This window comes from Crocodylus siamensis, chromosome 6 (assembly GCF_052110815.1).
Source record: "Crocodylus siamensis isolate JL-2025a chromosome 6, ASM5211081v1, whole genome shotgun sequence".
Classification (NCBI taxonomy): Eukaryota; Metazoa; Chordata; order Crocodylia; family Crocodylidae; genus Crocodylus; species Crocodylus siamensis.
This window is the reverse complement of record NC_143400.1, coordinates 34,129,212-34,146,000: the sequence shown is the minus strand read 5'-3', so window position 1 is coordinate 34,146,000 and position 16,789 is coordinate 34,129,212. Positions and strand designations below refer to the sequence as shown.

General features: G+C 55.8%; 1 protein-coding gene across 1 annotated transcript in view; it reads right to left on the bottom strand.

Moving 5' to 3' along the window:
• The window catches only part of LOC149862283 (G protein-coupled receptor kinase 5-like), a 38,892-nt gene extending 23,036 nt beyond the window's left edge, over window positions 1-15,856 (bottom strand). The window contains exon 1 of the mRNA XM_090051202.1: window positions 15,221-15,856. Within this exon, the coding sequence (XP_089907328.1) occupies window positions 15,221-15,272 (52 nt within the window). The 5' untranslated portion in view covers window positions 15,273-15,856. The remainder of the gene's footprint in view (window positions 1-15,220) is intronic.
• Between the last annotated feature and the right edge of the window lie 933 nt (window positions 15,857-16,789).

The window sequence follows — 16,789 nt, the reverse complement described above, 5'->3', positions numbered from 1 at the left end:
CAGAAGTTTGTGGCCGTTAGACCTTGTTATCCCTTGGGGAGCCCGGTGAACTTCTCCCAGATCCTGGTGCAAACCCCTTATGTACTTATAGGCTGCCGCCAAGTCCCCCCTGAGCCTTCTCTTCTCCAGGCTGAAGAGTCCCATGTCCCACAGCATCTCCTCGTAAAGCTTGCTCTCTCGGCCTTTGATCATATGAGTGGTTCTCCTTTGGACTCTCTCAAGCTTATCCACATTCCTCCTGAAGTAGCACTGCATCCAGTTTTGGGCCTCCTCCAGCTGCGGCCTCACTAAGGCCAAGTAAAGTGGGAGGATGACGTCCCTGGTTTTGCTTGAGATGCATCGGTGGATACATGCCAGAGTCTGGTTTGCTTTGCCAGCTGCGGCATTACATTGGCGGCTCATGTTCATCTTGTGGTCAGTCAAGACCCCCAAGTCTCTCTCAGTCGTGGTGCTAGTGAGTGTATCACTGCCGAGCCTATAAGTATAATGCCGGTTTTTCCTCTCAAGGTGGAGCACCCTGCACTTCTCTGCACTGAATGCCATCAGGTTTTGGCCTGCCCATCCACAGATTTTGCCAGTCCGCATCCAGCGTTCCCTCTAAGCTGTGTGGCATGCGTGGCCGTGCAGGCGCCCCCGGCAGCACAGCATGAGCACGCCTGCATGGCCACGCACACCACACAGCTTAGTGGGAACGCTGTCCGCATCCGACGCCTGAATCCATATCATTAATGGGGATGTTGATGAGCACTGAGCCCTGAGGGACATCACTGGTCACCTCGTGCCATGCTGATTTGCTCCCATCAGCTATTACTCTTTGGGCCCAACCCTGGAGCCAGTTTCCCAGCCATCAGACTGTGAGACGATTGAGGCCGCAGTTCCCCAGTTTAACTATGAGGACATCATGGGAGACCAAGTCAAAGGCTTTCCTGAAATCCAGATATATGACATCAACCTCATCTCCCTTGTTGAGGCAGTGCAGCACCTGTTCCTAGAAGGAGACTAGGTTGGTAGGCAAGACCTTCCAGCAATGAAGCCATGGTGGCCGGCGCTCAAAGCTACCTTCGTTAGCCTGTGGCTGATGGAACCGTTGATGATTTTCTCCAGGATCTTTCCAGGGATGGATGTCAGACTGATTGGCCTGCAATTCCCTGGATCTTCCTTCCTTCCTTTCTTGAAGAGTAGGACCACAGTGGCTCTTTTCCAGTCTTCTGGGGGTGTGCTATGATGTCCACCAGCTCCTTCAGGACTCTCGAGTGCATTCTGTCCAGGCTCGTGGATTTACGGATGTCGAGCCTCTCAAGGTGTTCCCTCACTTGACTGACATCAACTGCGGGCCCATCTTCTGCACCCTGGATGCTTTGCGTCCTGTCCGACAGGGTGACCCCCTTGGGCAGGTGGAAGACGGATGCGAAGTACTCATTGGATTGGCCTTTTCCTAAGCATCAGTTGTCAGCTGTCCCATTTGATCTAGCAGTGGTCCAATGTTGCTGTGGTTCTCTCTCTGACTTCCCACACTTCTGAAGAAGGACTTTTTGTTGTCCTCGACTCCCATGGGTAGCCTGAGTTCAGTTTCAGCCTTGAGTCTTCTGGTCCACTCTCTGCAGGTGCAGGCTAGTGCTGTACAGTCCTCCTTGGTGATAGACGATTCCTGTTTTCCTTCTGACACAGGCTTTTCTTTTTAGTTTCAGGATGTCCAAAAGTTCCCTACTAAGCCAAAGGGGTTTCCTAACCTGCTGACTGCCTTTCCCATGGGCGTAGAACAGACTTTCCTTGTGCTTTAAGAATTGAGCCCTTAAGGAACAGCCATTCCTCAAGGATTCCCCTTTCTGAGGGGTCGTGGTCTCTTAGTGCCCGACTGACAAGTCTCCCGAATTTGTGAAAGTCAGTCTTCCTAAAGTTGAGGATTTCTTGTTTTACTGAGGGATTTGCTTGCCCTCCGTTGGACACAGAAAGTGATCAGTTCATGGTCGCTGCCACCAAGCTTCCCCTTGATCCTCAGATCGCTCATCAGGTCATCCCCTTTGGCCAGAACCAGATCCAGCATTGCCTCTCCCTTAGTCGGCCCGTAGACCTCTTGCAGCTCATCAATGCAAGCGAGGAAGCTACGCAACTGATCAGACATGCTGCAACTCAGGCCAGGGCAGGGTGGGCAGGAGCTGACACCTTGAGGAGCTGCTGCTCCATGCCCTGCCCCAGGGGTCAGGTCTTACTGGCTCCTCCATTGCACCCCTGACACTTTACTGGTCTCTAAAAGCAATAAAGAGTTGTCAGCTCAAAATAGGTCCAACAGACAACACACCAAGCTCCACAAAGGTCCTTGAGAAGCCTCACACTGGTGGGTAAGGAGCAATCGCTGGAGCTCACCTTGGGGTCGAGGTCCCACTAAAGGCAGAGTCCAGTGCAGCATACACAAGTGGCCAAAGTGAATCAAGGCAGGAGGAGAACCAGGCATCCTGACCCCACAGCCAGCACCCTCCCCATACCACCTCTGTGCAAGGTCCCTTCAACCCCACAGCTCACCCCTCTCACCCCACAGCTGTCATCTCCAGAAGGCACCAAGCACCGCAGACGGTCAGGCCAGCGGTGAAGAGGGCCGCCCCTGCTTCCATGGGGCAGCAGGGTGCAAGACTGGATGCTGCAGGTATGGGAGATTGGGCACTGAGACCCAAGGAGCTTGGTGCAGACCCACAGGTCCCAAGAGAAAAAGGAGAAAGCCACATCCTGGATCCTTAGCAGCCAGCCCTGGTCCCCGCCACCCTGTAAACACCCTTATTGCCTTCTGCAGTCACACGCTGCCCGACCCAGAGCAGAGGGGAGTTCAGGGACGATCCCGCGAGAAGTGAGGGTGTAGGCAGCCCTGCGCATGCATACAAGTGTCATTTCACTTCTCCCTCTGCAGCAGGGGAAGGACGTGGTCATGACAGCGCTGGAAGCCAGAGGAGTGGCCCAGAGGAAATTATGCACATTCAGAGCTTGGAATGAGCTTTCCTGGCCAAGACTAAGTCTGGCCATGCCAAGGCATTGCCCCTGGGGCCAGAGGCAGGAGCCAGGGCAGGGCTCGCCACAAACACCCAGTCCCAGACCGCCCGCGCTAGGGAGAAGGGGGAACCACCTGGTCCCATGAGAGGGAGCCCAGTGCTGGGAGTGGAGGGGAAAAGCAACAGTCTCGCCAGCTCTGCAGATAAACACTGCCCTCCCGGTACCTGCTCTCAGGACAGGGAAGTCCGGCAGAGCCAGGCAGCCTCACGCAACCGTCTGCGAGCAGAGTGCCGTCCCCTCCAGTCCTGTGGTGGCCGTGAGCCCAGGGCACTCAGCACCTTGACCCTGTGGCCTGAGAGGTGCTCAGCAGCCCTAGCAAATCAGGCCTCTGCTTAAGGGCTGTAAAGAGGGAGAAATTTCTCCTTGTGCCCAGCATTCAGGGCATGCAGCTCCTTCCAGGAGGCTGGGCATGCTCCAAGTCCAGCTTCCTACAGGGCACGGACCCCTTCCCAAGGCCACTGTAGTGCCGCTACATACCCCAGCACCAGCCACAGAAGATCTCCACAGCCAAGAGATTCCCCAAGGGCAGAAAGTACCTGCGCACCCCAGAGAAAGGAGCTCAGGTTCATGCATGGTGCCTGCCCCCCAACCCGCTCCCCCTGGCAGCTCCATCTGGACTGCAGCATCTGTTGCGTCAGGGCAACACCTACAGCTAGGACTCCCGTATGCCAGGCCAGAGCAACAGCTGCAGCACAAAAGGGTGACTTCAGGACAGGCCCCTCCTCCACACTGACATTTCCACCCCCCCCCCCCCCCCCGCCCGCCGTCTTCCCCCCAGGCTGCAGCCGATGCACATTACCCAGCACTAAGGGCACGTGGAGCAGTCACACCCAGCCAGCCAGTCATCAGCACAAGATGCAGACAGGGCCATGTGCACCTGGCTGAGCAGAACAGCATGCTGTCGGCCAGTGCCCCAGCCCAAGGACGGGCCTACAAGGTCTTGGGCACCACCACGGGGCATCAGGTCCACAGCGTCTGCCCCACACGGGTAGGTGGTGCTATGCTAACACACGCGCTGCTCCCATCCGTGCTGCTCCTGCTGGCTCCTGGTAGAGATTAAGGCAGCCCAGTGCCAAGGTTTGGTTTTACACGTTATTGCCACACGTCCCATCCAATGCAACAAACCCTCTCACTTGTCTCCGCTTCTCTGGTGGCATCAATGGGTCCCATGGGGTTTAGCCTGCTGAAAGAACCTGGTAGCCTCCCTCAGCCCTGCAAGCTGGGTCAGGACCACGGCTCTGCACAGCAGGGAAGGCCATGTCTGCCTGGCTTGGTGCAGCACTGTGCGCAGACACCCTTGTGTGCAGCCTGGGAGCCCCATCGGTACCGGTCCCCATGGAAGACAGCCCCAAGAGGTTGCCTGCATCTCCTCGAAAGAGATCAGCAGCTCCAGCATCCTATCCCTAGATCTCAGCACCACATCACTCCCAGCCCTCGCTCTCGTACCCACCACCCCCTCAGCCAGTGGGCCAGTTCTGCGTGCCCAGCCCCACTCCTCCACAGACCATGCAGGCAGGGGGCTATATTCAGCTCTACCAAGCACCAAGAGCTGCAGACGCCTCTACTCAGCTCCCCCCACAGCCCGAATTTGCCTTGTGGATGTTTGGAGGTTCAGGGCTTAATGTGCCTCTAGCAGGCTCCCCGCTCTCCCCCCCTGCACCAGAGCCCTGCCCTGAAGCCCAGCTCCCTGGGGCAAGGCCCAGCCCTGAGCCAGCTAAAGGAGAGGGGGCGAGCCTCAATCACAGGCAGCTCCCAAGAGCCCCTGCAGAGAGACCTGCTCAGAGATGCAAGCCTAAATTAAAGGAAGTCACACAGCCTGGGAGCCAGACAGCTGCTTGCAAGGACCTCTCCTCCGAGGTCTGTGCAGCACCTAGCACCACGCAGGCACTTGCCAAGATGGGCACCCCCACAGCCACACACGCTCTCCGCACTTGCCCACTGCTTTCAAGGGTCAGCCTTGCTGCAGGTGACGCACCCTGCAAAGTCCCAGTTTCTGGAGCTGGGCCCAGGGAAAACCTTTTGGCTTACATGAGAAACTTGCTGCTTCTTTCTCATGGGCGACCCAAGGGACCAAAGTGCAGAGGCAAAGGAGACAGGCTGCTAAACAATGAGCGGGGGACAGAGCCGAAGGAGGATATTTGCACTCAAGTCTGCAGGGCTGCTCTCCTCTGCAGCAAGAGATGGAGGCGGGTGGCCGCTTTCCCTTGAGAGAAAGGAGCCCCAGCCTGGCTTGCCTGGGGTCTCGTGCCCAGTCCGGCCTGCTCACGTGCTGCAGATCCCAGCCCACATCTCCAGTTGCCTTGTCAAGAATCTCCCTGCACGGGATAAATTGAGGGCACCTGCACACCACGTCCACCCCAAGGCCGTGGGGGTCACGACAGAGCTTGCCCGAGCCAGCTCCGCTGGCTGCACCTCCCTGCCAGGGCTCAGCTCCCAAACAGGAAGCCTGTTCAGTCCCACGACGTCCATAAGAATGTTCCTGGCGTGGAGCACACGGTGATCCCACCACGCAGACACGCAGCCGAGCGCGGGACAGCTGCCTCGCCGCCCGGCCCCTCCTCGCAGCTCTCGCAAAAGCCAGTGCCGAGCAACGCACCCTGCGCTGCGGGGGCAAAAGCGGAGGCAGGGGGCACTTCTGGTTCTTGTCTATTTTCCTTATATTTTCTTTAAATGAAACCTGATGCTGGAATTCCCTGGGAAGCTTGCTCTCTCCTCAAAGGCCAGGTGCTGGGAGATGTGCTGTGGGGCAGGAGGGGGCCAAGAGCCAGGACCATTGTAGGGCAGCTGCATCCCTCGGTACCTCCACTGTAGAAAGTGCTGGGGGTGGGTGGGGTTGCATCATGGCCCCTCCTCGGCATGGGATCCGCGCAGACAGCAGGTTCTGCGTGCTGCTGGAGAGCAGAGCCGACCGCAACTGGGGTAAGACCAAGAGGCTCGTTAGCTTTGACAGCATGCACGCGCGTGCGCCAGGACATCATGTGCCTGATGTCAGGCCTCCAAGCTGCTGCTGCTGAGAGTTGCCAGCCTGGGACAGAGCGCAGATCCATCAGGCTGGGGGCTGGCAGCACAGAGATGAGGCTTCCTCAAGCTTTTCCCCAAGAAAGGTGGTTGGCTCCATGGCCCCGCACCAAGGACATGGGCACCCCACAGCTCAGAGCAGCTCCTGGAGGGCACAGGGCCCCCATGCAGAAGAGGAAGCAGCTGCTCAAAGTGCATGCCCAGCACTGCCAGTACGGTCTAGCGAGGACAGTGTGGGAGTCAGGACTCCTGGGTTCTGCTCCAGCTCCGCCAGATGGACCAAGTGGCTGCAGGCGAGTCACTGGGGCCACAGCCAGGGCTGGCACAGACCCACATACCCCTGCTTGCTCCTACATGGCATATGCCAGGACAGCAAAGGGAGCTCATACAGCACTACCAGACAACTTTGAGCATGTACCTGTGCCCGTCTGGGACTGGCTGCCATAGGAAGGCACCACGGTATGCAGAGCCATGCAAAGCAGCCTATGCTGCTGGACAGCTGGGTGGGAGCAAACGGGCAGGGCATGTTTGAGGCAGTGCCCCTGTGTCATGAAGCTGTACAGAGTCCTGAGCTTCTGACCTGCACGGACAAGGGGAGGCAGCCTGCCTCCTCCAGCTCCTGCTGCGTTCTGGAGGGGCTGGGATCGAGATGGATGTTGGAGCCCCCTTCTCCCTGTCAGTCAGACCAGCTTCTCCTGATCCCCATGAAGAAGACTTTGATGCGAGCTCATGTGGTTCTGCCTTCACAGGAGAGGAGCTAAGACGGGAGCAGTCCGCTTTGAGCGCCCTGAGATGCTATCAGCACCTGCTCTGCCCTTGCAAACAGCACTAGAGGCAAGCAAGGGAGCACCATGTACCCGCAAGACCCTGCCAACTCAGTCTCTCCTGTCAGCCAGTCCCCCTCTGCCTCACACCATGCCTGTGCAGAGCCACACAGCAGAAGCCAGGCACTGCTAAGGATCTGCCCATATCCCCCCCTCCAGCACTGCAAGGCAGGGAGCCGAAACCCTCACCCCACCCGCCTCGCTGGCAGCACAGCCCTTTCCAGGAATGATAGGAGCATCACCACAAACTCATCATTTATGCCCAGGGTTTCAGGAGGCGACTCAGCCTGGGAGGAAGAGCTGAGGCTGGGAGACAGGGAGGAAGGGATGCCTGCTGGATGGTGTGTCCCAGCTGAGTGCTGGCAGGAGGCACAGGGCAGCCAAGCTCTGGGGACTGAAGTCTCCTGCCCAGCTCTGTTGCGGGGCATGATGGAGCCTTCTGCAACAAGGGCAAGGCTCTTCCCCTGCCCCAAACAGAGTGGATTCTGGGCCTGGTCCTAGAGAGCAGCTTCAAGTACCCCAGGAACTACAGAGCATCACAACCTTGCCCTCTATCCTGCTCCCGGCAAGGTTTTCTCCCTCCCCTGGCCTGCCTGCTGACACCGCACGAGTGGCTGCACAACATAACCCTCTGCTGCACACGCATCTCTCTGGGCAGAGGATGCATACGAGTGACAGGGGTGTCATTTGAAGCACTTGTGCTCAGTAACGAGCACCGTGCAGGACCCCAGACTGATGAAGTAGGACAAGATGCGCAGGCCAGCAGCCACGTGAGCTTCCCCTGCGCTGCTGGGTGCCCCGTGATGGCTCGCCCAACCTCGCAGTGCTGCCTAGAGCTGTCCCTGGTGTGTGCACCCAGGGCTTGCATGCTCCAACGCATGCACCTACTCTGGACCATGAACTGAAAACCAGAGCTCTACCCTACCCCCTCCTACCCCGAGCCCCTGGCACAACCCCTTTGGCTGCAGGTCCCCGAGCGTCTTCTTATACGAGCAAACGGCATCCAGTCAGCGCCTGCCCTCCCTCCAGCTGCTGGAGACAGAGCCTGAGAGGATGTGGAAGGTGGGAGGCCATGAAGGAGCTGGGCACCAACCCACCCTCCATCCCCAGCTCAGCTCAGAACTGCTGCACAGCCACGGTGCCCTTCTCATGTGAGGCCAGGGGTTTCCACTGCTCTCCGAGCATCTGGCGTCAGCTGCCTCTTCTTCTCTGCAGAGCCCCGAACCATGGGCAAGCAGATCTCCTGCAATCAACAGCCATCTCACAAGTCCTGCAACCAAGCCAAGCCCTCCTGGCTACAGCAGGCAACTCCCTGCAGCAGACAGCTTTGCTGCCCCTGCCTCCTGGCTCAGACCCCAGCAAATAGGCCAGATCAAGGTGAAGGGTGGGGTGGGAAGTTCTCTCAAACCAAGCACAAACCAACCTAGATCTGAATGACAGCTCTGTCTCTCTCCCTAGATCTCCAGTGGCACAAGCTGGTCCTGATGGGTGGATCCGCTGCGGCACACGGCAGTGACACTGAACAGATCCAATCTGCTCCATCAGGGCTACCTTTCTATACGGGCCCTGTGGGGCACCCTCTTTTACATGCATGGCATGCAACTGCCACGTTTTCCTGACCACAAAAATCGCTGCCCAATGACACGGCTGTAAACATGCGTCTCTTTTGAGGCCGCCTGGATTTATCCGAGTCAAAACCTGCGACAAAAAAGGAAAAAAAAAAAAAAAAAAAGAGCAGGACAGGTCTTTGCACACACGACCCTTCTAAGCTACATGGCTGCTTGGTAGCCAGGGAGAGCACACAGCCCGATAGGCTTCTCCCTGCAATGACTGGCAAGTAACTTGAAAGAGCTGCTATTAACCCACAGAGGTGCACAGCACGATGGGGTAAGCCTGTACATCCCAGAACAAAACTTGCTCCCACAGAAATGCTGCCCTTGACCTGCTCTTCATGCAAAACAGACCTTGCCTGGAAAAGGGAGGTTCAGTCCGGCTCCTCCTGCTTCCTACCTCACCGGTAATCAAGGGTCTGTCATCAGAAATTAGCTGACAAGTAGCTGATTCACCAAGCGGCAGAGATTCCAACTCGCTCCCTGCCCCCGAGGCTTGACTGGCTCCTCCAGGGCCTAGCGGGGAACCTCCTCTGTGCAGATGGGACTGAGGACATGCAGGGAGCAGACGGCAGCCAAGTGATGGCATCTCAGGCAGTCCTTTCTCTGCACAGATCGTGCTGTGAGCTCCAATAACCCCTTAGCGACCCCAAACACCTTCACAATCATCAGCCGAGAAAAGCCACGGACCGGCGCCTCGGTGGTGGGGAATGAGCACAGTTGGGCTGGCTTCCTATGTCATGAGAGTTAGGGGGACAGTCCCCAAATCGGAACTGCCTAGACCTTACACGCTGCAGGCTGCCAGGGGGTGAGCAACAGTGGAAAAGACCCTTGTCATGCCCGGTCCACTCTCCCTTTCAGCATCCACTCCCTGCCGCTGTGCGACACTGGATACTGGGCAACGGGGACCGATGGTCTGACCCAAGAAATGATCACTCGTACGTTCTTACATTCTCCCGCTCGCATCCCATGACAATCCAGTGCAACCTCCAGCCGAAAAGCGAGTTACCTGCTTCTCAATTTAGACTAGCCTCCCCCACCAAGCTGACCCGTGAAATCAGAAAAGCTGTTAAATGCAAAATAAAACCGCTCCTCTCGGAAAGAAGCCCACGTACCAAATGGTGAGACATAAGCACTCGCAGAGCTGTTACACAAACAAACCTGTGCAGAGAGAAGCCCCTGTCTGCGCTGTACCGTGCCAGGCACGCTCTGCACGCAAGACGCTGCCACACAAACCCTGTCCTGCCCACACTTCCCACTGCCCCAGACCAGCAGCTTCCCTGGCAGTGGACCCCCTGCCCCACCAGGAAGCCCAGCTGCTATTCCCAACTGGGATTCTCAGCAGAAGAATATGAGACTCAGGGGTGAAATCCCATTAAGACTGCTGGGAAAAGAGGACCGAGCCTGACAAAGCTGCTTGGGACATGGTGCCTACTGATTTACAATGCTCTCCAGTCTACCGTGGCCCTGGTACCCAACTCCAGTTAAAGGCCCTCTGCCCACCCTGGGACTTCCCTTCCCTCTGCCTTACCAGCAGCCTTGGCTCTGGAAACTCCACAAAGGAACAACTCTGAGCAAGGAAAACACAGATCCGCCAAGGAGTTTTGGTGCACGGGGATTGTACGTTAACTTCTCCAGGCCGTTCCAATCCCACATAATTACAGGATGGGCAGAGGCGCAGAGCCAGGCCGATCCTGATCTGTCACACCGCCGCACATCCAGAGGAACCTCACGGAAGTCCGTGACGTGACTCCACCATCTGCCCACGTTCAACACCGGGGTCACGGCCTGGAAGTGCTCTGTGCCATTGGCGACGCACAGGTCATTGCTCAGAAGCCGCTTGCTGCACTTGTTGCTCTCAGCGCCACTAGCGAGCAAGCCATCCTGCTGCCCCGGGCCGGCCTGCAGTCCCAAAAGCGCTGTGCTCCAGGAGTGGCATGCAGAGAGGCTTTTTTCTTTTGACTTGGGCTTGTCCTGTCCTGCTTCTTCCCCCCCACCCAGCTCAATTTGATTGGAGCAAGGAGATACGAAGGATGGGACCATTGTCCTGAAGTTATTTCCACACGTGAAGACTCATGGGTAATACAGCAATAAAATACTAATTTTAAATGAATTCATGAGTGCACCTCAAAGTACTTGGCAAAGCAGATCAGGAGCATCACCCCCATTTCATGGGGGAAGAACCAAGGGTAACCCTGTGGGCCAGCGGCAGAGGTGGGAACTGAATCCAAGTTCCAATCTAGTGCTCCATCCACCGGGTCCTGCTCCGCGACGCGAGGCTTCACCAGTGCTTCAGACTGCGCGCTGCAAAACTCTCTCAGCTCTAACCAAAGAGCCAGGGCTGCTGGATACACAGTGACATGAGCCTTGTTCCCATGTGCTAACAGTTAGTCACTGGCATGAAAGAAGCGCTAAAAAACATGACATAGCCGAAATAGTTTCCCCTCCCCGTTGCTCAACTTTGGCTCTTTGATCCCGAGATATTTGCATGTCACTTGCTCTCATCCCCATGGTGCGCTCCAGGCCTATTTTATAACCGAGGTGGGGAAAAAACAATGCGCATCTTTGGGGTTGTCTTTCTCTACCACGTAGAAGCAAGTTACACTTAAGGTGCAGTCAGTGGAGCTGCAACGTGCTGGAAGCAGAGCCAGGAAGCTTCACCACCCCAGAGGACATGCAGGGACATTGTCTTTGGGCCCCTGGAGCACAGGTGCGTACATCCAGATGACTTGGGGGGAAGGAAACGGCTTTCTTTTATGTGGTCTGTGTCACACAAGGGAAGTCACATGTGCACTTCTTTGGTAGCAGTGCCTTGTTTGGCCCAGGACTGGAAGGTGCAGTGTGCCAATGTGCTACCCAGCTCCACCCAGTTAATGCTTTCTAAAGCTCTCATCTAGATGAAGCAGGTGTAATTCAGCTCTGGCTAACCTGGTTGTAGCTAAGCTCCAAGGGCGGTGATGTAGGAAGAATGGGACCATTTCCTGGGCAGAAGCTGCTGCATATCCACATACAACTGGGCTCTTTGGGCATGCTTTTATCTTGCACTTCATCATTAAGCCATTTGGTAACACAACCTCACTCAAAGGCAGCAGGACATAAGGGCTGGTGTGGACACAGCCTTATGCCAGTGAGACTCCTCTACCTCATCTGGTCCTCCAGCTGCTATCCCACTCTGCACTGGCTCACACCTGGACTGACCTTTCCACACATTTCACAGCTCAGGACCAAATGCCTCTGGGCTGCTTATCTGCTACTGGCACATGCCAAAGGGCATCTGTCTGCAACTCAAGTACACAGTAAGGAGGCAGATCCTGAACTGCTTACAGCAACTCCTGCTTCTGCACAGGCCCATCTTCTCAACCACCTGTTGGGTCAGCCCCATCGCACCTTCCACATCAACCTCCCACACAGGTGCCCCAGGGCAACCCTCTAGCAGACAAGCCAGGTGGCTCCAAGCTGCAGCCAGCATTGAAACAGCTTAGTCAGGTGTCTGGCAGGGGCCAGCTATACGGACACACGTCTGGCATAACCACAAGATGTTAACAGGGGCCTGGCTCATAACTGTGGACACCTTACGGAGCTGTGCCCTTTGTAAAGTCCCCCCTATAGGAAACTTATCAACACATAGCACTTCAAAGAGGCACAAGAGCCCAGAGACAACAATGATGGTGCTTGCATCAGGAACTTAAAGGCTAACTCTCCACCTGTAGGGGAGGGAAGGACACTTATAAACCAGTCTCTACAGCATGCGTTTCCAGAAGACACGCTGGTCTGAGGTGCAAGGGACAGGAACCATACTGAATAAGGAGAACCAACCACTGCACCGGCCATCACTACAGAACCAGCTGCCCACCCAATGCTGAAGCTCACTTGAATTATTCCACAAGCATGGGACTCCCCAAAAGCTGGGGTGAGTCTGAGTATCAGGAGAACCTGCCCACAACAATGTCATGACACCGGCAACGTGCAGCCACGCTGGTTCCCAACCAGCCATGCAAAGGGTATATTTAGGTGATGGGCAAAGCAGAGAGCTGGGCCTCTGAAGACCAGCAACAGACAGTCTTTGCTTCATTTAATGAATACCAAGAGAAATAAGTTGCCCCTTTCCCACTGTTGTGGCTCCAAGCAGCAATGCTAGGCCTGAGGTCAGGCCCACCTCAGATCACTTGTCAAGCTGCACATGGCACACAGATATTCTGTGACCCCAGATATTACATAGATATTTTGCAACCAAAGCCCCCTAAGGCAATGTAGATAGTCTTGGCCCAAGGACCATTGTCCAAGGTCACAATCTAGGGTATGCACAAAGCTCGAACCATAATGGCACTGAACTCTCACTGCGAGGGGCTAGCTCCCAGACGCTGAACCTGCCCTGAATGGCAGGGATGGTTTGCTGCTCTAACATGGAGCAGTGGCAGCAGCAGCTCATCCATGCCAATTATTCCTGACCGTTCCCAGCCTTGCAAGCCTGGGAACTTGAAGGTACACACAACTCCACTGTCCGCTCCTACCTACCCACCATGGCAAATTAGGGGGAAAAGCACAGATGGACGATCAAGTCTGAAGCTAAGCCAGAGAACAATGTGGGGAGAACAATTTTGTATTGAAATTAAACACGCCTGCCTGAGCTCTCATCACAGCTCTTTCACCTATTAAAAGCACATCCTGAGGCTAATCCTTTGAAAGTACACCTCCATGCCTGGCGGTTCACCTCCTAAGCCAGAGGATTCCTCAGATAAGAAGAGAAAGCCTCCACCCCTCCACTTTATCCTGGCTCAAACAGGACTTCAGTCAGGACAAGCCAGGAGCCACTTTCCTCTGGCATCAGTTGACCCAGCAAGCTTAGTCCAGCTTCTACTGGAGATGGACCTGGAGGAGAAGCCATCAGAGGAGCTAGGCAGATCATGAAAATCCCATTGCCACAAGTGGAATAGGGCCCAAGTGCCTCTCTGTGCACAAGGCTCATGCACAGAACAGGCCCATGTTGGGTAGGAAGAGAACCAGGAAAGTTCCCCTGTCCCCAGGCTCACCCAAAAAGAGGACTGAGAGCAAGCAGCATTTGTGTGACAACCTCCCTGCACTGCTGTCACTTACAGCAAAGGTTTTGGGAAGGAACTTTCTCCCTAAAGAACAGTTCAGTGGTTGTAAAGGGTAATTTTTAAAGCACTTGGCTTCTCCACCTTCCCTCTGGCACAGTCCATCACCCAGAGCACTGGGGCCACTTGCTCCCCAGCTACAAAGCGTCAGAAACAAAGAGTGGAGTTTTCAAAAGCACTCAGGAACCTCAGCTCCGTTTTTAAAATGGATCTCAGCACCTCTGAGGCTGAGGCTGCTCATGACCAACCTGCCAACACAGCTCCACTGCACCAGGGTGGGAAGCTGTGAGCGACAGCTGTGCTGGCTGAAGCCCCCTCATGTAGGTGCAATTAAGTGGTAAAATGACTATTTTCTTCATGAAGCTTATTTTGCTCAGGAAGACATTGGAATAAGCTGGCAACAATACAGCTCTGCCGGTATATGCTGCAGCCACACAAAAAGTGCTTTTATACCAAGGTAATGACATCAGCAAAGCCTTCCAAGTACAGTCTCAGTCAAAGTCAGAAAATGGGACTTTGTGCCCAAGGCACTTGGACACTTGAAAATTCGCCTGTTGATCTAAAGGGTTTGTAGCATCCGCTAGCACTCCCAAGTTCCTCTCTTTGCTGGTATTCGCTGCACTCAAGCAACCAGCCACCTGTTTATATGAAGGCTTGAGTAGTAAGTAATGCAAAAGCATGGTTGTGACATTACAAGTGAAAATACAAAGATCCTATCTCCTATTGCACTTATGCCCCGCAAACACAATGGAGCCAAGCCAGAACGTCTGTACAAAACTGGCACATCAGATACAGCAGGCCATGCCGGGTCAGTAGCAGGACTACTCTACCCAAGCACATGCAACGCGATTAAAATCTACATGTCGATTAGACCACATCTCACAAAACAGGTGATCTCCGAAATATCAGTGAAGTGGCAGGAATAATGTAATGCAGTCTCAGGGCTCCCTTCCCCCACGCAGAATTGTCTCCTTGTGGCCACAGAGTCAACACATGCTAATTTTACACCTCAATCTCTAGCCCCTGCGTGTCAGGATTTTGCATGGAGGCTGAGAAGCAAACATGAATGTCACGCTTCCTGTCCAAAGAAAGAGCAAAAGCCGAATGCTGAGCTCACACATGTAAATTACATTGCAGCTCCGCCATGCAGGGGAACGTGAAATTTCCACCCCCAGGGCCATGACTGGGAAAAATAAAACTTTTATTTGAAAGAAAAAAAAAAAAAAGCAGGAGCCAAGGTTGAGCACATTTGCTCCACCGACGGTGATTTGGCAGATGAAAATTCCAGAGGACATACAGCAGACGAAGCTATAAGCACCGAGGATTGTTGTTCTCAAACATCCAGTGGCGCTATTAAGCAAACCCACTTGCCAGTTTCCAGAACTGTTGCCTACAGATGCATTTCACGCTTGCAATCCCCACCCTGCCCACACACAGGGAGCAGGACACCACTTGCCCCCACTCGCTATAGAGGAGCCGGGGACCAGCGGCCAAGCAGCAGATGCCTCGCCCCCGCCCCCAGCTCGGGGTCTGCCCTGCTCACCCCACACCCGCCTCCGCACAAAACGCCCCCAGGTCCTAAGTGGCAAACCAGGCTCTTTGGGTAAATCCACATCTCAAGTTGCTCCCTTACCTTCCCGGGCTTTCAGCAGGACGGTGTTAGCCACGATATTCTCCAGCTCCATAGTGATCCAGATTCGTGGATGTGGAGCAAGAGGGCAGGGGAAGAGGAAGGAGCAGCCGCTTCCTCGAGCCCAGCGGAGGAAAAGCCCGAATCCAAACGCAGCACCACACGCGCGCACACGCGATAAATCTCCCTTCTTCTGGAGGAGTCAGCGAGGCCCGGATCCGGCGCACGACCCTCAGCAGCGGGCAGGAGCCTTCCTAGAAGGACGATCGCAGCCCGGGCACCTCCGCGCCGCCCCCTCCCCAGCCGCGCCGCGCGCGCGGATCCGGCTCTCCGGCTCGGGGGCAGCCCCTCCTGGGCTGAGCCTGCGGGGGAGGGGGGCAGCAACGCTGGAACAAACCCCCCGCCCCGCCACACCATGCCCCGGGGAGGGGGAGGAGAAGGAGGAGGGGGGAGACCCGGTCCCCGGCCTGGGCTCAGTGGCCAGCTCCGCGCGAGGGGGCAGGCAGCGGCTCGTGCCCTGCGCGCCCCCCGGCCCCAGCCGCGGCAGCAGCAGGAAATCGCATGGGATGGAAGGGATTGTAGCAGTCTGCAGCCGACTGGCTACACCGCGTTCCATGGGGGCGGGGCTCCACTGTGACGTCACGCGGGGCGGGGCCACGCGGGCAAACGCATTCCGAGTTATGTAAGCCCCCCCACTCCACGACACCTGCCCGGGTGCACGCTGGGTAACGTAGTCCTGCACCCTGCCCGGGTGCATCCGTGCTCGCCCTGCGCATTGCTGCTGCCTCTGCTCCCGGCCTCACGAGACCAGGCTCGGGGATTGACTTGGAGTGTCCACGACATAAAAATAAGCCTCCAGGAGGCTGCTGAGAGTCACCCAGGAGATAAACACTAGGCCATCCATTGAAAGAAAGAAATGTTAAATGTTGAACCTGATTTACATAGTAGGCCAGGGGATTTTTTTTCAATGGAATCATCATGGACATTTGTCTTCCTGGTGTCAAGTCATTACAGCAGGTGATGAAACCACCCAGAATAGATTCAAGGAGAGTCAGCAACCCTACCAGGCATAGGACCTGCTCTCCCTGCTGGCCTGGGAGGAGTATTGGACAGTCAAATACGCTCCCTCCAATGAATGTTTGCACAGGACACTGTGCAACATTGTTACACTTGCCCTTTGAGCAGAAGCAGGTGTGCCAACAGCAAAGAGCACAGCCCTAACAGAGGAAGACTGCTCTTAGATGTATTCCCCATAGAAAGAAGAGGGCTGTGTGTAGGTTTAGATGGACTGACCACACCTGCCCGCTTCTCATGCTCCCAGCCTAGAAAAAGCTGCTTCTGCCTAGTATTCCACCCCCAACTGGGTCTTCCTCAATCTCAGCCTAGGTTTTAGGAGGTTGCTTGTTTCGCTCCCAACACTGGCTCGTCACCCCCCAGGCAATACAGAGTACCCTGCAGGGCCCTGCCACCACTGGCTGGAACCTCAGCAGCTCCCACAAACTCAGAGGCAGAGAGCTGGCTTGAGTGTGCCAACAGGTAGGGTGGCCATCATAGAGGACAGTCCAGTTGTCC